We start from the raw sequence: 23444 nt of genomic DNA, 5'->3' as shown, positions 1-23444 counted from the left end.
AAGTGCGTCACTGAAGCAGCTTGCGTCGGCTTTATCCCCCCCCCCCTCCCCCGGCGGGAGTCTCTGCTGAGGTCACCCTCTATTTTCTTTTTTTTTTTTTCCTGCGTCCCTCCTCAAATGTTGGGATCTCCGTCCAGCTTCGTCAGGTCCGTGGCCGTCCCCATGAACATGCTGCGCCCTCGCTCCAGCCGGCTCTTCTTGTCCGTGAGCCGGAAGGCCTCCATGAACTCCTCGATGTCGATGCTGCCGTCCTGGTTGCGGTCGATGGTGACGATCAGGTCGGCGATGGTGTCGTCCGTGATCTCCATCTTCAGGTAGACGCTGAGCAGCTTCCAGGTCTGCTGGAAGTCCTCGATGCTGATAAAGCCTGCAGAGGAGGAGGATTGTTCATGGTTAACAGAAGCAAGATTAGAGGGTTTTTTGAAGCAGGCTAATGCCGACGGACGGGGGGGAAAGTGTGCGTGGTTATATGTGGGGGAGGGGGAGTCCAGTAGATCAGTGGGTTAATCCTTGTTTTAACCGGGAGGGACGTAATGTGGCCTGCGTGCTACAGATTAACAGAGGCTGAGCTCCGTAACCGTCCCTCTCTGGACGTGACAAACGGTCCACGGGGACCCGACACACTCGAAGCAGACAGATCGTCTCCGTAAGTCACCGTGCTGATTCAATCGACGTGTCGACCAGACAAAAATCAATGTCTGCATGAATACACACGTGGCACGTTAAAGTTATTACTCCATTTTTTTTTTACCCGAGTTGTCGTAGTCAACGATTCTGAAGATGGTCTCCAAGGTGGAGCGGTGACGATACAAAGTCTCGAGCAGACTCTGGTCGATGTGCTGCAAGAAAACAGAGCGCTCTCCTCGTTATTCTGTGACATTTACAATGTCCCTCAATCAGACGCTACTGTGACCAGCGTGCATCATGGTGGCCTCACATCGGCGTTGACTCCTTTGATGGCGAGCTCGTTGAACCACTCGTGGTAGTCGATCATGCCGCCGTGGATCTTGCCCGGGACCAGCTGGGAGCGCAGCATCCTCCAGGGGAGGCCGAGGTGCATCACGCTCTCCACCGCCGACGCCCAGTCGCTAACACACACGAGACCTGACGGAGGCGGACACGACAGTGACGCCGAGTCGTCTTCTAATCGGCTAACACTTCAAATCAATCGAGCCCAAAACCTTTGGAAGAGTGGATCAATATCATTGGCCAATTTTTCTGTGTATATACTTGTGTTAGCACAAAAAAAAAGAAAATCTGTCGGACTCTGATCCAAAGCATCACATCGTCTTTTCAAATGGATCGACTTTAATAACTTAGTAACTAAACATGAGGAGCTGAGCGACATGAAAATTACATTGATTTTACTTTAATATGTGCTTGAAGCCCACTCAGTTTCTGTGAAACTGTCAAATCCTCCTGGGTGGAGCTACACCCACATTTTTTTCTCTTTCAAATCTGAATAGGGATTAAAGATTGGTGAGCTCAGGTGTCTCTCTTCTTGTGGGAACCAAAAAGGGGAAGCACAATGATTCCCAACAGAACAAGGAAACACCCGATCCGCTGAGGCCCCGATCCGGTTCCCGGCCCGTCACGGCACACACCTGTGTTGTTTCTGTCGAACCGTTTGATGGCACATAGGAGGTCAGATTTGTGCGCAAACACCTGCTCCCGCAGGACTTTGAGGGCTGAGCGCTCGGTCCGCCCGGCACTGCAGACAAGACGACAACATAATGTTAACGGATTCAGTGTCATTTTACGCAATCCAAAGAGACGGAAATGTAACGAACCCTCTTATGTAAAAGCTCTCGCTGTGTCCCGCTTAACAGGATCAATACTACTCTGTTGCCGCTGATCAATGAGGCCACACTCGGCAAACGTTGAGGTGAGCTTAGCTCAAACACCGGCTCATTCCAAAGGTAAACAAACAAGGTACAACGTGTTTGATAATGGGATTCTAATCTGCTTCCAGGTTAATTGTGTTACCTTTGTACACGCCAGCTGTTTCCAACTTTTACCTTACGTAACGGACAAACTTTAGCAATTTACCAAAAGGTCTTACTCCATTTTTGGAGGTTTCCATTTCTTATCAAATATTTAGTATAACGACACATTGCAAATTTGTAGCATTTCTAATGGTTTCTCCCACCAAACATTTGGAGAAGTCGCCTCCGGCTGTGGGAGGGTGTAGTTCCGGTACCTTTGCCTGACGGTGAGCTCTCTGATCATGCTGCTGGCCTGGTATTGAATCAAATAAGGCACGAGGTCTGGACCCAGCTTCACGTAGGCCCCCCTGTTGCTGCCCACGTCGTAGTAATTGGAGGCAGAGAACAGCGTGAGGACCTTGGCGGAATGAAAGAAAGCTTTTAACGGATTTGGTGGGCACGTCGCGGAGGAAGCGGCCCGTCGCGTCGCTGTCCCGAGCTCACCTTGCGGTTGTGGCAGAACTCGTAACCTTCCTGTTTGCACTCGTGGGAGCGGATGATGAGCTGCAGGTTGTGTCTGTTCAGGAAGTCCTCCGTGACGTCGGGGCCCCAGTAGCAGCCGCCGCCCCGCACCTCATTGGGCACGCAGCCGTCCTGGGTCATCGGGTCGCTCCACAGCAGGTCCAGGATCTGTAGGTTAAAAGTCCTTGAGATTGCTCAGAAATTGAGGTATGAAGATATAAAATGGCAAAACTGTGTCTCTAAGGACATGATATGTCTGTACTTCTCAATGGCAAACTTTAAAAAGCTGCAATACAGGTATCTTAAAGTTGTCGAATCCCATCATTTGATTATATGTGCGTTATATTAAGTATAATACGCAGCACTGGAGAGCATCACTTTGCAATTCATTTCTTTACAATTTAGACTCTGAATTTCTGAACACAGACCAAGTACCGGAGTCAAGTGAGACCATTGACTTCTACAGCTTGTACTTGGTGACGTTACTGGGATTAATGACGTGGTGGATTACAGCATGTTAATGCTCAAACTGGCAACAATACATAGTGAGTGCGATCCCACACACAAAGGCCACAACGTCTGATCAAAACAGTTTTTCTTCTGCAAGTCAACTAAATAAATGTGTCACGTTTGACACTTGAGTGTATTTTTATGGTGTAAAATGAAAATGTATTCTTGGTCTTGTAAAGTCATATTTTTACTCTTAAGATGACATGTAAATCGTTGCCATGGGATATTAAATCAATGAAATCGTATCACAGTTACTTGCAGAAGATGGGGTTTTATTTTCTGTTTTATTTGTTAATTCACCACCTTTTTAAATTCATGAAAAAATAGGAAAAATTCATTTTTTAATGTCAAATTGTTCTTTACTTTACAATTGCTATGTATAAAATTGATTTTTGACTTCCCGTAAAACCAAATATAAAGTGTGCTCAAATAGGCTACTGCTAGCCAATTGCAATCAATAATATGACAGCCATCCTATTAATAAATCTTTGCAATGGAAGCGGCTTCGTACTGCACTATATTCTACGCCCAAATGTAATTTGAATCAAATCCTTTGCTTTTAGCTAAAAACGCTTTTACTGGGACCGTAAAGCAGTTTGTACAAATAAAACATATCTCGTGCACAACTGGAGTTGAAGATATTAGAAAAGAGCAGCTGTCATGTGGAAACAACAACAAAGACACTGTTGGTTTTTCGAAATAATAATAAAATCTGCATGCGAGCCGACACCTCTGCTCTCTAGCATCACCTGTTTCCACTCGTCAACCACAGTCAGACTGTTGAGGGACTCGGAGGACGCGGCCGCGGTCCTCTCGTTCTCTGGCGGGTTGATGTCCTTGTCGAGGATGGACCGTCTCCTCCCGCTGATCTCCACCTCCTCCACCGCGCTCACTTTGAGCCGATCGGAGAAGTCTTGCAGCGAGCGGTTCTGGAAGCTCTCGCGGTTGATGGGTTTGAGGAACGCGAGGGAGTTCTGCCGCAGGAACGACTTGTGGCGGCACGAGGTGTCCAAGTCCATGTCCGAGTCGATGGACATCCCCGCCGAGCTCTGGTGCCTTTTCTTCGGGGGCCTCAGCGCTGAAACGTACTGTTGAGGAACAGAGAAGAGCAGCGATGTCGGGGAACTTCCAAAAAAAAGTTGAGTGAACGCGTCTGCGATGGACAGCTCACATTGTGTCTGTCCACTCTGGCGAGGATGGCGAGGTCCGTGGTGTCGGAGATCCCGCCGTGGAGCACCAGCACCTTCTGGTCGATCACCGTCGCTAACGGCAACCAGCTGAATATCTTCTGCAGCAGCTTCAGGATCCGTTTGCCGTGCAACTGGGGACAAAAAGCCAAAATACTGCTTCACCCTCCTCTTCTTCAGGCAGTGAGCCGTGCTGTATTTTATAGGATGTTTAGGTTGATACTTTTTCTTGTTTGCATTTGTGCTATTTTGCGTTTTAGATAATGAATTAGAAATAACCATACCAATAACAGCACCTTTTATAAGCCTATAACAAAACCATTGTTGGTCTCATTTTCAGGATGTCTTGTTGTCTTTTTTGACAGCACAGCACAAAGATGATTGATTGATGGGACATTAAATCAAAGACATCTTTGATCCAACTCGACCTGCCTGACTCAGAACTCAACAGAGTCCGATGGACGGTCTTTTGATTATGTTATCGATAGTGTTCAGCACCGGGAGGGTATCTGGTCTAGTACGTGGTCTATATCAAGCTTTGCTGGGAATGTGCAGGCTGACACTGATGTAAGTCGCTGCTCCACTGACAGAAGGGATTAGGGCACATTTTGCCTGCGCTCTTTGATTTAAGTAGCAGGGATGAGGAGTTAACACCCGTCAGTAAACAAAGGAAGGTAAAGGAAAAGTAAACCCACCTTGTATTTAGTCAGCACCTCCTTGGTGAAGCCATACCTACATCATCCACAGACACACGAGATAACCGTTAGAAATGGATATGAAGGAATGAACAAACTCCCCGTGCCTCCAGTTAGAGTTCCACCTCAGGTTGATGATATGGTCCTCGTGGTTTCCTCTGTTGAGGTGGACTTCACTCGGGTAGACGAGCAGGAAGGAAAACAGGATGAGGAGGATCTCAATGGAGTCTTTGCCTCGGTCTACGAAGTCTCCGTTAAACACGTAGGGGTTCTCCAAGGACGGCATGTCATTCTGTAACAATAGAACCGCTGTGTCAGAGGATAATTCTGTAATCGGAAGTCAATTGATGTATTGAGTCGTGGTTAAGATTTTGGAAGAAGTCTGGACCTTGTAGAAAATCAGCAGCAGGTCATCCAGTTGTCCGTGCAAATCCCCTGTGAGGAAGAAGATGAGTGTAAGTAGAATATTTTTAAATGTTCAAAAAAGGTTGGTGTATGATATTAATAGAGCACGTTTAAGTGTCTTGTTTCTAACCCAAACATTCTAAACCCTCCACAAAGATTCAGTTAAAGATATTTTTAACATTTGCTCACCACAAATAGTGATTTCTTTGCTCTGACAGGTGGAGATGCGGTTGATATTTGGCAACATCCGGAGCTGTCTCCACGTCTCAAGCAACAGCTGGAGGACGTAGCGCGAGTGCAGCTGCTGCTGGGAGAAAAACTTATCAGCAAGACGGTTTCAGACACATGAGATTCATGGATATCTGCTTTTTGACCTCATTTTTTAAGGTAACTTGAATGAAAACAACGATATGCTGATGATGCATTTCATGTAAAGATTGTTTTGCAATATATACTCAGACAAAATACACAAGTAGGAAAGAAAATGTGGGAAATTTAAAAAAGATAAATTAAAATACAGTTGTTTAAGGTTTTTGGGGGGAATTCTGCTCCAGCAGAAACCCCTTGTTGAGGAGAAAAGGGAGATTTTTCTTAAGCTCATTTACATGATTTCAGGAGTGTGTTTTATGTAGATGAGTACTTCCTTTTTTCAGATAAAACAAACAGTCCATATTAAGGCAAATGATGTGTCGTCATCCACCTTCCGAATATCAACTGGCCGAGTGGAGGAAAATACATATTTCTTTCTATGATAATTACGTCTGTCAATAAATATATAAATTAACTAATTATCCGCACATTTTGAAAAACATTAATCCCGATTAAAAGTGTGTTTTCGTTTTTTCGACACAGTGGTCGTCCTCTGCAGGGTAGATGTAGAGATGGAAGTAGCCTAGCAGCTAGCTTAGCCTAGCGATGCATAAAGTGGTCCGTTTTCCACTCACCCCCCTTCTGTTTGACACGTGGAGTAATTCCTCTGCACAGTTCTCCGCTGTATGTCGGCCTCTGTTTGTTGTACTTCCAATGCAAAAAGCTCTCCGACTTCAGCTGCTGACTTCTCGCTCTAACTAACCGCTGCTAGCTGCGGTTTTGTTTGTTTACTTCCGGCACACCGGAAGACCGGAAGTAAACAAGGTTGCGTTAACTGGGTTAAAATATTTAGTCGCATTGATCTCGGCCACATTGGGCGCAGAGATTAATTAATTTTTGGGGGTGTATATTTGCCCTTTGTGTTTCTCACTGATTGAAGTAATACATCTGAATTAAAAAAAGCCGGCGTTTACCTTCTTGTTCCTGAAGGCCTCCACCAGCCCGACCGCCTGCTCCACCGTCAAGGGGAAAGTGAGGTGAGGTCCCGAGTAGATCTCTGGCACCTCGATGTTCTTGTAGCAGAAGTACCTCTCCCACTCTGCGTCGCGGCAGACCTCGTTCTCTCTGAAGATGTGCGAGATCAAATTCCCTGCAGGGGAATCCGACATGAAGATTCGGGAAGTCCCTCAGCGGCACGGTTTGTCAGGTGAGAATTAAAAAAAAGTCTTACGTTCATTGCTTGCGGGCGTGAAGTTGTCCATGAGGTAGCCGAGGAAGTTATAAAGCTGCGGAAGTTGATGTTATTTTATATTATTATTATTACTTCAAATGAAACCTGCAGAACCGACACTGGCTCTCACCTTTATCTGCGCCTGTTCTCCAGAGTATTCGATGGACTGGAAGATGTGCCAGGTGTATCTGCGTTTCATCTCCGTGCGAGCAATGTACTGACGGTACCATCGCTGAATCAGGACGGCGGATCTGATGGCTGAAAGACAACAGGTGATCAGCCGACGGCAGAATCTGCACTGAGGCAGAATCAGATCGCGCAGCAGAAGGGCAGATCCTCAATGAACTAATTTTTAAATGAAACATTTTGAATATTTCATATAATATTCCATACATTTTCCATGTTTTGGAAAATTGACAAAATATTCATAATGTTGTGGTATTTAGATGTATTGCTTTGCCGTTTATTGAGATAAAGGAAATATTGAGTTTTGGAAACTTGGACTCCGACCCAGATGACACACACTCAACATCTGGCAAAGCCCCGGCGGCACAACGCACAACGGTAAGACGGGGCGTGGCTTACTTGTGACGGCTGCGTCGGGCGGAGCAGAGGGGAAGGAAATACAGCTGCGTTAAAAACAACACAAACAAATGAGAAAGTTTCTGAGCTGGTGTGTCCGTCTGATATCCAAAGATCAGGGTCACCTTTTCTGGAGCCTTTGTGGAACTGGTCGGATTTTGAGACGCCACATCCCATGACTGCTCCTGTTCAGAGCATCAAATAAAAGTTACCCAATATAACGTATGAATTGAACTAGTATTGCAGCACAATGAATCCATTACTGCACGCTAATTGGACGCATGATGAGTTGGCATCATAAATCTAATTACACATACACATTTCACATTATGACCCCACGCACATTAAAATGATCTGCGGCGCAGTCTTGGCCTCTGAGGGACCCATTCATTCAAGTTGAGCTTTCCAGCTTGAGGACGTTTTGACCTTTTTCTAATCTCGTTATCTGCTGGTTCACTCCTCATCTCTGTGATTGACCTCAATCCTGCAGCACAGGACTGTTTTTATCTGCATTCTACGAAGGCTTAAACTAAGCAATGAATGAAACTGAGGTGGCAAGACATATCTTATTTTAGCTAGCTCAAGTTATTTCTAATCAAATGGACAGATACGTTTTACATATCTATCTGTTTTAGGTAAACAAATGATGACAAATGATTGTTTACGATTTACAAAACCCAATAAAACATTATCTGCTTCAATCTAAATGTGATATATTGCATTGAACTGTGTTTAAACATTTGTGTTTATTGCTGGTTTTGACCTTCCTAAAAGGAACAGGTGGGGATTTGATCCCATTTAAAGACATTTAGCAGCAGGTTAAAAATCGTACTTGTCACAAGACGCTTTTAGTGTTCGTCATACATACGTCATTATGAGTACTTGAACCAGATCTGCAAAATGTTTCCGATGATACTCTACTCTACATACATACTCTGATACCTAGTATGATTTTCTTTTTCATGCTCCTTTGGGGTTTTGGTGAATTAATCGAACCACTGTAGAAAATCTAAACTTCTCTCTTTTAAAATCTCAGGGTCAAGGTTTTACTTACGTGGTGGCCTTCCCTATCCCGTCACCTGTTTGGCTCCCAGTTTCAACGAGTATTCAAACAGCCATTTGTTCTTTTTCATCCTCCACCGGTCCACCAGGATCCGATCAGTGTGTGTGAGAAGCAAAGCAGCACCCAGTCAGTCACCGGAGAGGTCCCATGCGTGGAGCTCGATGGGTCCGTGCTGAAACTGGTTTAGTCTTTAGTCCATCGGTGTGATCGCATTGTCCAGACACCGAGCCACAAGTGGATTACGTGAGTTAATGACTTGATGCGACTCTGCAAGGTTTTTTTTAAAGGTAGTTTGCAAAGTTCAAAGGGAAACGTATGTTTTTAATTACAGGAATTGTAATTCCATCGCCGTGTGGTCGGCCCGGTTGGTGTTGACGTCTTACCGAATGATGAAGAGAAAGAAGACACCTCCATGTTTCATTTGAGTGTTGACATTTTCTGACTTTAGAGGTTGCGCCAAGACAGGCTGGAAGAAAAGACCAATACCTCCCTAAATGAATCTGCCCTGTCCCTCATTTCAGTTTTATTGTAAGAATCTGTAACACTTTAAGTGTAAATATGAAATATAAGTATTCATTTGCAAATGAGTTGAGTTTATTCAAAAAAAATGTTTTTACAGTCAATAGTTATATTTCTGTATGAGATATAAGTAATGGTCAAATCCTTACTGTCATATTGTGATATTATCGTATATTGCCTTCAGGCACAAAGTATCCCTCGATGTTATATTGTCGTTTATACTTTGAAATTCTAAGTTTGGGCTTCATATCTTTATTTCATCTGAGGAGAAGAACACAAAAATCCATTTGAAATTGACATTAAACTGAAAAAACAAGTTTTTATTACATTTCAGATGCTGTAAACCGGCAAATTTGGGGTATTTCTATAATTGTACTAATTGTCACTGAACAACATTTGTGTAACCAGTCAGCATACAATGCACAATAGCAAAAAGACTAATTGGTATGTCTTGACTGGGTAATAATCTCACGTTAAAATGTTGTTTTTCGAATAAGGATTTTCAGTCGCTTCAACATTTACTTGAAAGTGTCATAAAAACTATTTAAAACGCGTTTGAAATGCTTCTAAAAAACTTTACTAACACACCTGAACGCATTGGTGCCTCGACGCTCTTGAACGCCTCCCTGACTGGACGGTCACGTAATCTGTGACGTATGGCGGAAGTGAGTCAGCCAGCGTGTGGTTTGTTTTGTTTGTTAACTAGTCAGAAACGTTTAACAATGGCGAGTTTTCCTCTCGTGTGACGCTTTATGGAGATTCATAAACGAATGTTGCCCGACTCTTTGGTTGACATCGGTTTGTATTTGAGTCGCTCAAAAACACGGATTGACCCCTGTTAGATGATCGGTCAGTCACACGCTTTCCAGTTTATTAGGTAAACGACCTACTTAAAACTAACGTTACACCAGTCAAAATCTGTATTTTACAGGGTTACAGTGTTGTAAATGTGATTATTCTTTTAGTAAGTAGTCATTCCGTACAGCGGTTATGAGCCTTGTGAGTGAAGCTGGAAGGAAATCAACACTTCCGGGTAGTTCGTCAGCTGACCGTGACTCAAAGTGGCCTCAGCGTGGACACTGTTACATTACGCAGAATCATGCGCTCGGAGTCAGTTAGGTTACTTGTCCCTTTTAAGTCCCAGCTTGTCTGTGCAGATCCACGTAGAAAGGGGCCATATTCTCGCTCCTTAATGGATTTTCCTTAGCGGTGGTCCAACCAGAGGCCGCTGGCTCTCTTCTTTTAGATGAGGTTTAGTGGAGAGTTGTTGAGTTCTGAATGCGTGCTTTCATAATATACTGCGGCACTGGGAGAGTTCTTTGGGAGTGGTTGGGCACAGTTGTTCCTTTAATGTCTTGCTACTTGGCTGTTTCTGTGCTGGCGTCACCTGCAACCTTCTATCATCATTCACATGAAACACCTCGAGATGAAGAAGTGGCAGGAAAAGAGCAAAATAGCCACGTGCAACATCTGGCTCCGCTTTGACCAGAGTTATAGCGAACACATCAGCGGCTGTGTAAAAATACCAATAAACATATTTACTTTCTAACCAACATCATTCTTATGAAATGTTTGCACCCTTATTCAAAGCTTGTACAGTGTCAAATAATACACTTAATTTGTACATGTTTTTTTTTAATAAGCGTTTCTGTTAAATCGGAGGCTTACGCAGAAACAAGGAGGCAGTGTTACATTTAATTTTAGTTGCAAAACACATCAGATGACACATCCAAATGGCTCGGACAGAGCTTCTTTATGGCACCATTTAAAATCCTTTTTTTACACTTGAAACAACAGGGAGTGGACTTCTCTGCAGTCTGATGCGTCATCGCATTCAACACATCATCCACTGATAAGGTTGTACCCTGACTGAGCTCTGTGTTCGTGTCAGACGCCGAGCATGAAGATTGTCGTACTGGGAGCCACTGGACAGACTGGCCAGTATCTGGTCAACCAGGCGCTGCAGCAGGGCCACACTGTCACCGCCGTCGCCAGGAACCCGGGAAAACTTTCCGTGCATCATGACAACCTCAAGGTAATGGGCCGCTCGCTTTCAGCTCCTCGTTGTGCCGCTGTGGATCACTGCGTGTTCAAAGTTAAGTCCGTGTAGATGTTTAATTGCGGCCGAGTGAGGGTTTGTGTGTGGTAAAAGCGTATTTACTGCAAATGTTTCTGATTAGAAGCCTCAAATGTTGCGTCAGGTTTACCGTCTGAGAGATACTATGCATACAGCAATGCAGGAACAGTGTGGATTTAAATGCAACATTTGTAAACCTGGAGTTCATCACTTTTTTTTCTTGTAAACAAATCCAAAGACCATAACTCTAAATTGAATACATCCTTCACTGTTTAGAGTCAATCCAGCTTGCACCATCCTGCTACTGAAAATCCTCACAACAGCACAAATATGTTTTCATCTGCAGCCAAAAGTAGTCGCAGACAAATATAATTACTCCTATTTGAGTAACTATGACTAAAAACCACACAATCCAAAAAATGTGTTTGTTTTGAGAATAACAACTGCATATAAAAAAGGGAAATTTTACCCAATAGAAGCCACAGTTTACAATAAATCCACCGGCATGGTAATTTGAATTCACTCTTCAGTTATTAAATGTTGCAGAACTCTGGTCAATTAGTGTTTAGGTGGCACAAGCTTAGAGCCTTTGGTTTAGTCACCGGAAGAAACCAAAAGGCAAATGGAAAACGGAACATTTATGAAAAACAGACTAATCGATCTTAGTTTAGTTTAACAGCTCAATCATAAATGCTGCAATTCAAAATGCATCATTTGTTAAAATAAATACAAAAATAAAATGACGGTCCGCGGCCCAAATAAAGCTTGCATGTAATCTGGACTGGAAGTGAAAAGCTCATTTTTGGTTATTCATTGCTTCCGGCCGGCTGCTTTCAGGTGGTGGAAGCCGACATTTTCTCAGAAGACAGTCTGAAGCCTCACTTCAGCGGACAGGATGTGGTCATGTCCTGCCTGGGCTTCCCTCCCTCCTTCTTCTCGCCGGTGACGGGCTACAGCCGCTCCATGAACAGCGTGGTCGGCGCCATGCGGGAGGCCCGAGTCAACAGGATCATCACCATGACCTCCTGGTACACCGAGCGTGAGTGCAGACGGGACGATGCCGCCCGGGGCTTCTTCCGTGATTTGATTATGAAGAGCTCACCTACTTCTTTTGTGCAGCTATACTTTGATTTACCTCCTCATGTTTTTCCATTTTAAAATGATTGCCGGCTTTCAGATGAGGATTCGGGCGTGGTAGCTGTGAGCCGCCTGTTTTAGTCTGTTTTAATGGAAGGTTTCCATTGAAAGAGCATTTAATTTAGTTTATGCAAACGGACACCTGAGAGTATCAATGTAATCTAATGTAATTCAGACATTTGATTTCTCATAGATTGTTGGAATAATGAAACATGAAATATTCGGGATTTAAGAGGGAGATTTCACTGTTTTTTCTTATTTGTATCAGCCAACTCGGGGGTGCAGTCCCCTTATCTCATCCGCTTCCTTCTGCTGCCGATGATCCGAAGCGTTCTCACCAACATGCACGAGATGGAGCAGTTTCTGCAGAAGACCGAGGACATCAACTGGACCGTGGTTCGTCCCCCCGGTCTCAAGAACCTGCCGGCCTCAGGTAGAAGCAGCCCTTCCGCCTCACGACCCGTCGGCGCGGTGCCGTTTTCCCTGAGCTTCCGGCGCTCAACTCCACATTGAGAAATGGCGTTTGTTGTAACGCTACCCTGCTCCTCCGCAGCTCAAGAGTTCCTGACCCACGAGGGATACTTTGTGCCCGACGGCAGCGGCAGTGCGGCGGGGCGGGGAGACGTGGCTCGCTTCATGCTCTCTCTGCTCAACACCAACGCCTGGGTCAAGAAGGGAGTCGCCATCATCACCAAATGAGAAAGAAGGAGTCACTGCTGGCATTAATAAATAGTCTGTTCACCCAGAGCACACAACGTATTGAATCACAAATCTCTGGTATCCAGCCATTTTTCTATTCATGTTTTATAGGTGTGACACGTATTTTTTTATATACTTTCACTGCGCTTGTCAACCAGCCGGTCGCTGTTTTCAAAGTCCCAGTTCTGATGGATCCACTGTGGACCACCTGACCGAAATGCAGAAGCACCGTGGGCCAAAAGGAGTATCACTATAGGACTTAAATTCATTACGAAACCAGAAATTCAACTCTGAATAAATGCCAATGCTGCTCTTTATTTACTCAATGTATAAATATGCAACTATTGTTAACCAAATAAGGGGATGAAATGTATTCGTTATGTTTCCATCACTGAATAATCCCACTAACAGTTTACTCAATGTATATAACTATTTAAATGTCTTATAAAGCCAAGTCTGTCTCTTTATTTACTCTTGTTCAACCATTTATTTACTTTGGTGCTCCTACTATCAGAGGTCACCGGCGTCATGAGGCATCGGTGCACTTACACAACGGAGTGAAGTGCATGATGTCATCCTCACGAGGGCAGCACGACGTGCTCTTTAGTTACAGCTGCTGCTGCACAGCGTGTTCACAGAGCAGTTCATAGCCACATACGTACTGTATCACTTCTGCTGAACAAATGTACAATAAGGAAACGGATAAAGGATCATTTCTTCTGCAGAGGTGCGCAAGAGTATTTTTAGTTTTGATTGTGCAGCTCTTTGGACGCTGAGCAGCGGTGTCTCTTTATTGATCCTGCGTGGTTAACATTTTAGCCGCTGCCTTTGAAGTGATGGCGTGAGCGCGTCAAGTCCGTCCGTGGGGGTCAATTGGTTTGCCGGCAGAAGGGCCTTTTTCATACTAGAAATTCAAACATGCATGATGGAATCACTCACATCTAACAAGCAGGAAACGTTGTTAGACGATCATGAAGAAAGAAGTTGCTTTATACTGTGCTAGAGGTTGAAGATTAGTAGGGAATTGGGTGAGAGGTCACGTGCAGCCATCAGCTCATGTACAAATAGTTCAGATGGGATGAGATGGTCAGATGTTTTTTTTCATTTACTGGGACAGTTCTGGGAAATGCTGTCGTAACTTTTATCTTAAACATTGTTTCCCCCAACTCAACTACTTCCCCACAAATGTAATCTTTAATCTTACACAAAAAATGGGGATTTTTAAAAAAAATGTTTTAAATTTCTTTCACAATTCACTAATGCTTTCTGTAGCCGGTGTGGCTTCTCCACATGAAAACCTTCTGTGAACCTGCACAATCCCACCAGCTATCCCGTCTCTTAATCGACACCCCTAACTGGATCTTCTGGGCAATGAGGTTCTCACAAATTCAAGCATTTAGTGTCAAGTATTAACATTAACATCATTTTCCAGCATTTGATTATTCCATATTTTTCATTGGTTACTTCATAAACCCAAATGTAAGGAAAATTAAAATGATGTGGTAATGGTAATCTTTTAAATCCTCCCTCATATTTAGCCATACGTCTTGATAGTTTATTAGTTAAATGTAAAGATTTGCTGTCTTCTTTTGCACCGTACTGTCCCGTATTTAAATGCATCATAGCATTAGTTAAGATCATTTAGGTGTACACTGCACTTTCGAAAATATGAACATAAATATATAAAAAATGTTTGAATGAAACTTTGTTAATCACTTTATTGATAATCATGCGCATTCATCACATAAAAACATTTTCCCTATTTGTCAAACTGTACATGGAGAAGCAACAATTTAAATGGATGCTTTACAATTCATACTTTATTGCACGTGATTGGATTGGATTCTCATCTCTTTTATTAACAGTTCCAGTCCTCAGAGGTCATGTCTGCTGTTTCCATGCATGAGGATCATCTCAAAGCTTGAGACCGACCAGCTGTTGTTTCTTACAACAAAAACAACAGAACAAACAAAGAAGACAGTGGTTTCACAAGAGTTCCTTCATAAACTATAAAAATGATGACTGACACCATCCGGCGTCTTTTCCGGTGTGGCAGCATACAATGTACCTGTGTGCCACGAGGAAATGGCACGATTTGGCTCTGGTGAGGATAATTTATTTACAAAACGTGCTCAGCTTCTGTGACAGCTTAGGAACACGCGACAGCTTAAATATCGACCTGAAACAGACAATCGGCGCATATTGACACCTAGCAGAAACATCTGTTCCATTAAATACAACATCATTCAAACCTCTTTTGCAGTTTTAACATTCAGGTGAAAAGAGATTTGTACATTATACAGTCTCTGCGATGTAGAATCTACTGTGCTGCCGTGGTCACTGCATACAGTTCATTTATTTTCTCCTGGTACATCTTCACCACAATGGGCCTCCTCAGTTTCATGGTCGGTCCTGCATGGACAGAAAAAAATGAAGAGGCACGTTGAATAAATGAAAATCTCAAGCTTTGGTCTCGGCTCAGCGACGCCCACGCGCTGACGAAGCTTACAAAATATGTCCGAGAGCGACCGACGCCACTGGAATGTTGTCTGGCACGCAGCACGGTCACAAAGTCCGAATTCCAAAATTCACGTGATGGAAAGGCGACTCAACTAGATCAGAGCAGTGCTGACGATATTACCTCACCACTGGCGTGTTTGCTCTAATTTTCATTTTAACTCACCCAGTTCGCCCCCACCGATGGAGAAGTCTCGCTCCAGAATCACCCACTTCTGGATCTTCTGGGCGTTGGACGTCGCTCTGGCGTTGGCGCGCTCCACGCCTTCCTGAATGGCCGTGTAGACCGCCGGCTCCTTGCTGGCGATGATCTCGGACACCTTGGTGGCCGTGACGTCGTGCTGCCGGCAGAAGGCCAGCGCCTCGGGACTCAGCTGGTCCGTGGGCTCCCCCGCGTCGTCCACCACGCACTGCGGAAACAGAGACGGGTGATCGCGGGGTTTGTTTGGACTTACTCGGACGTGTGACCGGGTCGGGATGGAGGCCCGGTTACTTTGAGCGTGAGGAGCATGGAGAGGAACTTCAGCTTGTCTCCAACCAACATGGCGTTGCTGACGATGGGCAGCTCGGACTTCAGCGAGTCCTCGATGGGCACGGGGGGGACGTTCTCTCCTCCTGCAGTGATGATCAGCTCTGTGGAAGAAATAGAACTTAGCTTTGGTATGAAGAATGCCGCCTGTTTGACAACGTTCAGAGTCCAGCATTAGAAACTGAACACAATGACCAGTTTCTGACTGATCTTTACAACAATAATCTATTAGAAATGAAAGCCATGTAATCAAAACCTTTTAGGTAAAAGTAAAGAATAACTAAAATATATGATTTTGTACGATTGTTACAATTTACTATTGTAGCTGGTAAAGGGAAAGTTTTAACAACTTCATAGGTGCTCAGGCCCCTCCAGAGGGACAACGGCCTACCCTTGATCCTTCCTGTGATGAACAGGAAGTCGTTCTGGTCGTGTCGTCCCACATCTCCAGAGTGCAGCCAGCCGTCCTGGTCGAGCGCCTCTTCTGTTTTTTCCGGCATGTCCAGGTAGCCCATGAAGAGGTGCCGGCCCCACATACATATCTCTCCACTCCCGTCCTCATCCGGGTTCTCCAGCTTCGTCCTGCTGCCCGGCATCACTTTTCCACAGCTGGAGGGACAAAACATAAGATTGAGACCCGACCTCGGGAAAGAGTTGTTCTTCATCTCTACGCCAGCGCAGCGTGCTTTGAACTGAGACGCACATATCCTAAATACTAGAAGAAGATGTTGCACATCGCAGCGGGCAAACATCACAAACTGGTGTTAAACGCCACATGAAATGAAGGTTATTAGGCAGAGATCCTTTTATCATCGTCCCGGCTCAGCTGCAGAATAATCTCTGCCCTTGACGCTGAGGGAAACATGTCCCACTGATGTCCCCCAGGACTGCCTTCCCTCCCCTCCCTTCCCTTCACGCTTTGCTGCTGACCTTGCGATTTGGTAATGGGTGTCGGTGGAGATGGTGTGTGGGCCGGAGCTTTCACTCATGCCGTACAGCTCCAGCAAAGGCATGTTCAGGCTCATGAAGAACTCCAGAGTGTCTTTGGTTATGGGGGCGGCGCCTGTGAAGCACAACTTGCAGCGGTCTAATCCCAGCGCAGCGCGGACCTTCTTGAACACCAGATTGTTGGCCAACATGAAGCCCCAGGGCACCACATTCTCCCTGTAAACCCCAAAAAAGTCAGAATTACACCCACCGTTTGTTTGAAGTTAAGATTTGTTTGGAACCAAGAACAGCGATGACAGACTTTATTAACATGTAAAACTCGCTCTTTGCCGCTCTCTCACCCGTTCATGACACTGTAGTTGTACTGCAGCCCTTTGGACTTGGCCCAGAGCGCCACCGTCCGCCTCAATGGGGACGCCTTGGCACCGATGGCTTTAATACTGTCCTGCATCTTCTCCCACACCCGAGGAACCCCCAGGAAACAAGTCGGACGAGCCTCTTTCAGCGTGTTCACCAACGAGCCCTGGAGAAGCAATAGCCGATTAGAGTAAAAATAGTAAAACATTAATAAGAACTATTTTTTTTTAATACAACAGTAGGCATTCTTACCTTGAGGGCGTCTGGATCTGCAAAGTAGGTGGTCATGGCAAAAGAAACACACAACCACATGTCAACCAGCTGAGCCGCCACGTGGCTGAGCGGCAGGTAACTGACCAGCACCTCCTCAGCGGGCTTCAAGGTGAGCATCGAAGAGGCCGTGCGGACCGTCCATGTCAGCTGCATGTCGCAAAACAAGGCGTCAAACACATGTTCTGTTAAAAGTGTAATCAGTAGCTTAAGAAACTCTGGTTGAGACCTTTAGCAGTAGAGTTCAGTTGTTTGAGGTTTTGTCTTTACAGCCACTGTTCCAGTGGTGGTGCAGTTGGATCAATAAGTCTTGGATTGGAAAAAACTCCACTTGAGGGAGGCGGGAAACATTGGAGTTAGTAGGAAGTTTCCTGGTCTGGTTGCTACCATATGCTAACATATTTGTTGCCTTTGCATACTTATAGTGGTTTTTGGAGTTCCCCAGGTCTCTATGTTGGGTCTTCTTTTAATTTCAGTAAAGAGAAACTTTATTTGATTCTGTTGTAGTGTACTTTATCTCCCCAAATTCTGGTACAGAAATCTCAATATTAAATATGACAAAAGGGTAATACAAAATACACTACTAACCACCAACTTCCTTTATTCAGCTTTAATATGTCTATTAATGTATGTGTATATAATATATATATATATATATGATTGGTTCTGGCCTACCTTGTGTGACCATAACTATTTATTTTAGCATAATTATTTATTTTATTTTTCTTCAATCAATTAATTATCAGATTAATTAATAATAAAAACAATTGTCAATTGAGTAAGGAATGGTGTATAAATGTCAGAACAATGAGGCTGAGAAAAGGAGTATGTTGTCTGGATATCTCACGTTGTCGTGGCTCAACATGCATCCTTTGGAGTTGCCAGTGGTTCCAGAGGTGTATATAAGAGTACAGCACTCGTTGGCACGGAGACTGTCAATCACGGCATTCAGCTGCTCGTCGGGCACTTCCTCTCCCAGCTTCATGAACTCCGCCCACTACACGAGTAAACAGACGATGTTTGACAAAGTGCATTCTTGTTCTCCACAATAGGAATTTCTACAAACATGTGACTTTTCTTTTTAGTCATCATGTCACCTGAGAGAACGTACCGTGTACAGGAATGGTTCCTTCTGCTGCAGTTCGCCTTTATACTGGACAATGGCTTTCAGGTGAGGTAGATGATCTTTCACCTGTCATAGAAGTACATATTAAACAAAAGCCATTTGACCTTTAAAATAGTTATTACAGCACTCATGTGCTGCTCCGGACCTGCAGGACTTTGTCCAGCTGTTTCTGGTTCTCCACCACCAGGACGTTGGCCTCACTGTTGGCCGCCACATACTGACAAGCTTCGGGCGAGTTGGTGGTGTAAATTCCAGTTGCCAGACCCCTAAGAAACAGACATAGAGAGGTAAAAAGCTCAGTGGAATGTGAATGTTCCCCTGCATGATTTAATGTGGATTTTGCTCTTCTGACTACAGTTTGTCTCAATAGATTTAGCACAAGTTTTTTTAGAGAGACCCATAAGAATTAGTAAGTTAATAAGTTAATGTTTGATTTATCTGTTCAGTACAAAATGAGGGATTTTCAATGAAACAAAAAGGCGAGTTAAATACACACTACACAACAACTTACGGGCTAAAGGTTTAACACCCACATTACTGGCTTAACTTTGTTAACTGATACGGCCTTGCCAGCTTCGGATGGGGGCACAGAGATTTACTTTGAGATTAGCCCGTAGAGTGATAAATATGTATTGTCATGTGAAACGATGCTCAGGCGTCTCTACAAGTCCACAGGGTTTTGCTTTCTGTTGCTTCTGTGTGATCTTACCCGGCAAAGATGCAGCCGACGTCTGAGATGAACCATTCGGGGGAGTTGAATCCCAGGATCCCGACGCCGTGGTAACGCTCCAGCCCCAACTGAAGAGCACACGAGTTGTGGTTCTTTTTTACTTTATCTTTCATGAAATAAAGTTACACTTAACCGTACATCTTGTTTCAAATGGAACCACCTCATGGGACACAATGTATTAAGTCCATGTAACAGGAGATGTAACACAAGCTGTGAACTTCATACACCCAAGTTTCTGTTCTCTGATCCCACGCCACAGATAATTCAGTGAGAAAGGGAGGAAATTCTGAGAATTCTGAGAATTCTGAGAAAAACAATTTACTTTGTTGTTTAGCCTGTTATTCCTGTACCATAATGCACGTCAAATACTTCCGCTGAACTAGTAGATTACAACATGCTGGATATTAGAAAACAGTGCAGGCAGAACACGGGATATACTATATATGTATATATATATAACAAGATCTACTATAGTGGAATGTTTATTTTGCTCTACTTATTTTTACGCTGCAGCACGCTGTACTAAAGAGTTAATATGCGTTAAGCTTGAGTTTCGGCTTTAAATGTCCACGTAACAGGAGATGTAACAGAAACTGTGAACTCTACACGCCGACGTGTTGATTGGGATCAGCCCGATCTCACCCCACAGATTATTTAGTGAGGCAGGCAGGAAATTCCCAGGTTTTGTTTCCAAAACCGGAATTTCTGCCTGAAACAGGATTAACCTACAAAGCAAATCCTTCTGCTGGACTAGTTTAGGTTACAAATTATATGTAAGTATATTAAAAACAGTCCAGGCAGAACATGAGCTGCACTCTAGTGGAGTGTTTATTTGTTGTACTTCAGTGCACCGTAAATTTTAAAGTACTGGGTTTCAGCTTTGTGGGTGTTCATATTGATATTAGAATATAGAGCATGTTTCTGTACTCTGTGCCCTAGTTTTAGGGGAATGCTGATCCGCATCATAAAACCCTGACAAAATAAACCCTTTTTTTCAGCACAAACCAAAACAACACGCCACTGCACAGGAGGTCAACTTGCCAACGAACCTTGAGGAAGCTTTTGGCGGCTGCCCGGCACTGCTCGTAGTACTGCCTCCAGGTCAGCGTCACCCACTGGCCCCCTTCTTTGGAGACCAATGCTGGATGATCCCCGTGCGTTTCCACCGTCTCCAGGAACAGCTGGTGCACCGTCATGGGCGTCTCTGAGGCCGGACCCGAGCCCTCCATCCTCAGCCTGACTGCCTTGTCTCTGCTCGTGCTCCATAGCTGGTCCGCCGGGGCCAGCGGGGCCGGTACGTTCGCCCTCAACAAGGGAACTGCCTTGGGCTCTTCTGCGTTGGGACAACATGGGCAGCTGGATTTAGTCGCCATTGACAACAAGTCGCGCTCTAGCAGACAGCGCCGTCGAACCGAGTGAAGCAACTCACTCACTGGAGGAACACCTGAGTGGTTCTTCCAACGCGGGTTAAAGGTGTGCTCTGAATGTGGGCGGGGTGTAATGACACCTGTGCCCAGAAATGACAATTCATACCTGCCGATCCGGTTTGGTTTGAGGAAGTTTGGCGAGAGGATCAAAAGCACAGACACAATCATTTGTTTTTGTTGCTAAAATTATGTAATTTATTTTCTTAATTGTATTTTTTTCATCGTGCACTCTTGAAACAAACCAACAATAGGATGGTGTCGATCGCTTTTTTTTTTTTTACTTCTTTTTGCAAAATCTCTGTCCCCTATTCTGCAAAAATGTGTTTTTTTAATCTCATTATCAACTTCCTCCTAAAGTCCTGAATCATGCAACACGTTGACACATAAATTACACTTGGTTCTAATTTCTAAATTTTGGTTTCACACAACTATTTTCGTAAAAGGTCACAAAATTGAAAGATCTCAGTGAATCATTTGATACAGTGAAACATTTAATCTCAGACTTTAAAACCTACAAAAAAACAAAGACCCCGTTGCAATAACAAGTACATAATGCTATTTAAGGGACGTTCTCTGATTCCAGTTGAAGGGTGGAAAGGTTACACCATGTTGTGTTGTTGTGTTGTGTTGTTGTGTGTTGACAATCCTGCCTCCCAAACATCGTCCTTAGTGCAGCTGCTTCTACAGCAGTCACGTAATGTCTATTCATGGCCTTTTTTCACAGGATTTAAATATGTTTCAAAAGGTGTTTGCTTACCTTAAGCGTGATGGCAGCTTCTAGGATTTTAATATTTGAATCTTTTTTAGCTGTAAATTACACATGTGTGAGGCAGAAACCTCTCTAATTTATCTTGGTTTATGTTTCTGTTATTGCCATTTATTGTCTTCTTAAATCGTCGTTCCACCTCTTTCCCTCTTGAGCCGGGTTCTTTCCCATCGGATTAGCTGCTGTCTCCTAACGCTCTTACCCAGTGAAGGTCCCTCAGCGGCTTCCTCCAGCTCAGATGTTTCACAGAACTCGGCTGTGGAGGCTCCTCCGTTGACCAGGGGGGAGTGAGTCTTCAAGTTCTTGCAGTCTGGCGGTGCCTTCTGGATAGAGATGCTGCGGACAAACATAGTTGTTAGTTCCGTGGTAGAAATGGATCTAATCTACACTGTGGTGGAGATGTGTTTTTCCCCTTTGGGACATTTGCATACCTCTCAGCTTTACCATCCATGACTGCAACACCATTGCTCTGAATCGACTTCTCTTGGACGCTCATCTCCTATTTTCTGGAACTTGCAAAGTAAACTGTATCAGATAAGCACAAGGTACAATCAGCATTGAAACACTCCAGATATCCTCCGAGCACATTGGAGTTCCAGTTATGAAACGGCACCGCTCTGGTCATTTATACACGACTGATAAAGTGATTGCAACAGGTCAGAGCCAATGACTGCCGTCGCTAAATGTTGAAACTCCAAATATTGTGCCAGAAGGAGGGCATCTGCATGCTCTCATTTCACTGCATCTCAGTCATTGCAAGTTCATTCAAGCTAGGATTAAATTAAATGTGCTCCTAAAGACAGCTGTGCCTTTATTCAGTTCTGTTATGTATAATTATTGAATTTACTGTATATCTACAGTCCACTCAGTCCTCAATAAACATTAATAGACTATTATTGTACATTCTTAATCTGTAAAATAACTAAAAACTCCAGTTGTCAGATAAATGTAGTGGAGTAAAAGGCAATATATTATAATAATATAATATATTATATGCCAGTAGAGCAGTAGCGTAATAAATACTCAAGTAAAAGTACCTTGTCATAAAACAGCATTTGATTAAGATCTGTCAATCCAGCAGACTCTCAGTTTGACCTCAGTTTATAACTTACAAATATATCCGTGCCAAAGTTCATACAACTTACAAACTACAGTGTGGTAACCAAAGGACTTGTGTTGTGCAAATATTGATGGATTACAGTGTCGCTAATGCCTTGGATTTGCACATTTCCCAAAAGGATTTCTATTTGAAGAAAAGTTTTTGTTAAATCTTTATAAGAGATAACTGAAAGCCCAGATTGTTTCCAGATGTTTAGTCCCAGTATGTAAGGACCCCGGGCGGCAAATAAATGTTATATTACAGCAGCGTGATGTAAACCACAATTGTGATAACGTTTAATTGTGAAATGAATTTATTACCTTCTGCAACTTAATAACAATCAGCTGAAGAAGAAAAGAGCTACAAAGTGTTGGTAATAAAAGATATGTAAGCGCTTCATCCTCATGCGGTCACAATGGCAATCCATCACAACATAACTCATTTTTCACACAATGCAACGTCAAAAATTGAAATTGAAAGTTTTTCCTACCTTCTCCTGCGACGCAGCAGATTGAGAGTCGTCGTCAGGTGCAGGACAAAAGCGGATTAACCTTTGCACGGCTCAGGTGCTCTAGTGTTTATTCTCTATTGCTTCTTTTAGAAAATATCAACCTACTGGTAACTTTGCGCAAATGCACGCCAATTTCCATGCACTCACACCTCGCGTCCAGAGCTCCAAAGACTTTTGCAACCCTCTGAATAACTGCTGTTGAGGCCAAGTGGACCAGTTAAAGTTCCACCGACAGGCTTGACATCAGTTTGCTGCTCCTCGAGGGGACGAAGACATGGACACAGACGCGTCCGGCCACTGGTA

The 23444-nt window shown here is 44.0% G+C and overlaps 3 protein-coding genes and 1 long non-coding RNA gene across 10 annotated transcripts; 2 read left to right on the top strand and 2 right to left on the bottom strand.

Moving 5' to 3' along the window:
- Window positions 1-82: 82 nt before the first annotated feature.
- On the bottom strand, window positions 83-8661 carry ppef2a (protein phosphatase with EF-hand domain 2a). Of its 3 annotated transcripts, none has more exons than XM_078087486.1 (17): window positions 8421-8661; window positions 7492-7551; window positions 6915-7042; window positions 6785-6839; window positions 6528-6703; window positions 5434-5548; window positions 5228-5274; window positions 4965-5131; window positions 4840-4876; window positions 4129-4278; window positions 3707-4045; window positions 2430-2615; window positions 2201-2343; window positions 1605-1711; window positions 938-1104; window positions 752-839; window positions 83-367 (listed from the first exon to the last, which is right to left on the bottom strand). In XM_078087486.1, the coding sequence occupies exons 2-17, from the start codon at window positions 7541-7543 to the stop codon at window positions 114-116; spliced, it is 2211 nt and encodes a 736-aa protein (XP_077943612.1). In that variant the 5' UTR covers window positions 7544-7551; window positions 8421-8661; the 3' UTR covers window positions 83-113. The 3 variants fall into 3 exon arrangements, with proteins under 3 accessions (XP_077943612.1, XP_077943615.1, XP_077943613.1); XM_078087489.1 differs by having other exon boundaries at window positions 7370-7551; window positions 8421-8621; XM_078087487.1 differs by lacking the exon at window positions 8421-8661 and having other exon boundaries at window positions 7492-7630.
- On the top strand, window positions 5381-7058 carry LOC120830791 (uncharacterized). The gene is made up of 3 exons (XR_005713948.2): window positions 5381-5631; window positions 6544-6760; window positions 6938-7058. It is a non-coding gene; the product is annotated as an uncharacterized LOC120830791 (long non-coding RNA).
- Window positions 8662-9354: 693 nt separating the features above from the next.
- Window positions 9355-13315, top strand: LOC120830790 (flavin reductase (NADPH)). Of its 3 annotated transcripts, none has more exons than XM_040195699.2 (5): window positions 9355-9825; window positions 10840-10983; window positions 11863-12064; window positions 12431-12595; window positions 12716-13315. In XM_040195699.2, the coding sequence occupies exons 2-5, from the start codon at window positions 10849-10851 to the stop codon at window positions 12859-12861; spliced, it is 648 nt and encodes a 215-aa protein (XP_040051633.1). In that variant the 5' UTR covers window positions 9355-9825; window positions 10840-10848; the 3' UTR covers window positions 12862-13315. The 3 variants fall into 3 exon arrangements, with proteins under 3 accessions (XP_040051633.1, XP_040051634.1, XP_077943616.1); XM_040195700.2 differs by having other exon boundaries at window positions 10746-10983; XM_078087490.1 differs by having other exon boundaries at window positions 9580-9613; window positions 10746-10983.
- A 1249-nt stretch (window positions 13316-14564) lies between these two features.
- LOC120830786 (long-chain-fatty-acid--CoA ligase ACSBG2) lies at window positions 14565-23238 on the bottom strand. Of its 3 annotated transcripts, none has more exons than XM_040195693.2 (15): window positions 23121-23238; window positions 21963-22056; window positions 21734-21867; window positions 20388-20671; window positions 19318-19406; window positions 18754-18874; window positions 18594-18674; window positions 18330-18479; window positions 17465-17632; window positions 17197-17378; window positions 16838-17071; window positions 16299-16516; window positions 15872-16011; window positions 15545-15788; window positions 14565-15273 (listed from the first exon to the last, which is right to left on the bottom strand). In XM_040195693.2, exons 2-15 carry the CDS (start codon window positions 22025-22027, stop codon window positions 15182-15184), a joined length of 2202 nt encoding a protein of 733 aa, XP_040051627.2. In that variant the 5' UTR covers window positions 22028-22056; window positions 23121-23238; the 3' UTR covers window positions 14565-15181. The 3 variants fall into 3 exon arrangements, with proteins under 3 accessions (XP_040051627.2, XP_040051628.2, XP_040051626.2); XM_040195694.2 differs by having other exon boundaries at window positions 21963-22043; window positions 23121-23139; XM_040195692.2 differs by lacking the exons at window positions 21734-21867; window positions 21963-22056; window positions 23121-23238 and having other exon boundaries at window positions 20388-21148.
- Window positions 23239-23444: the final 206 nt, after the last annotated feature.

Source organism: Gasterosteus aculeatus, chromosome 13 (assembly GCF_964276395.1).
Source record: "Gasterosteus aculeatus chromosome 13, fGasAcu3.hap1.1, whole genome shotgun sequence".
NCBI classification, from domain to species: Eukaryota; Metazoa; Chordata; class Actinopteri; order Perciformes; family Gasterosteidae; genus Gasterosteus; species Gasterosteus aculeatus.
Note: the sequence above shows the minus strand (reverse complement) of the source record. Positions and strands in the feature narration are given on the sequence as shown.

Bases quoted from the DNA above. Each gene is read 5' to 3' on its own strand.
- LOC120830790 (XM_040195699.2), top strand. From the start codon at position 10,849: ATGAAGATTGTCGTACTGGGAGCCACTGGACAGACTGGCCAGTATCTG. The intron at 10,984-11,862 runs GTAATGGGCCGC...GGCTGCTTTCAG, and splicing joins TGCATCATGACAACCTCAAG to GTGGTGGAAGCCGACATTTT. The intron at 12,065-12,430 runs GTGAGTGCAGAC...TATTTGTATCAG, and splicing joins GACCTCCTGGTACACCGAGC to CCAACTCGGGGGTGCAGTCC.
- ppef2a (XM_078087486.1), bottom strand. From the start codon at position 7,543: ATGGGATGTGGCGTCTCAAAATCCGACCAGTTCCACAAAGGCTCCAGA. The intron at 4,877-4,964 runs GTGGAACTCTAA...TGGATGATGTAG, and splicing joins GACCATATCATCAACCTGAG to GTATGGCTTCACCAAGGAGG. The intron at 2,344-2,429 runs GTGAGCTCGGGA...CATTCCGCCAAG, and splicing joins AGTTCTGCCACAACCGCAAG to GTCCTCACGCTGTTCTCTGC.
- LOC120830786 (XM_040195692.2), bottom strand. From the start codon at position 20,933: ATGATTGTGTCTGTGCTTTTGATCCTCTCGCCAAACTTCCTCAAACCA. The intron at 16,517-16,837 runs GTCAGCAGCAAA...TTGTCCCTCCAG, and splicing joins ACCCATTACCAAATCGCAAG to CTGTGGAAAAGTGATGCCGG. The intron at 15,274-15,544 runs GTGAGTTAAAAT...CTGTCCATGCAG, and splicing joins CATCGGTGGGGGCGAACTGG to GACCGACCATGAAACTGAGG.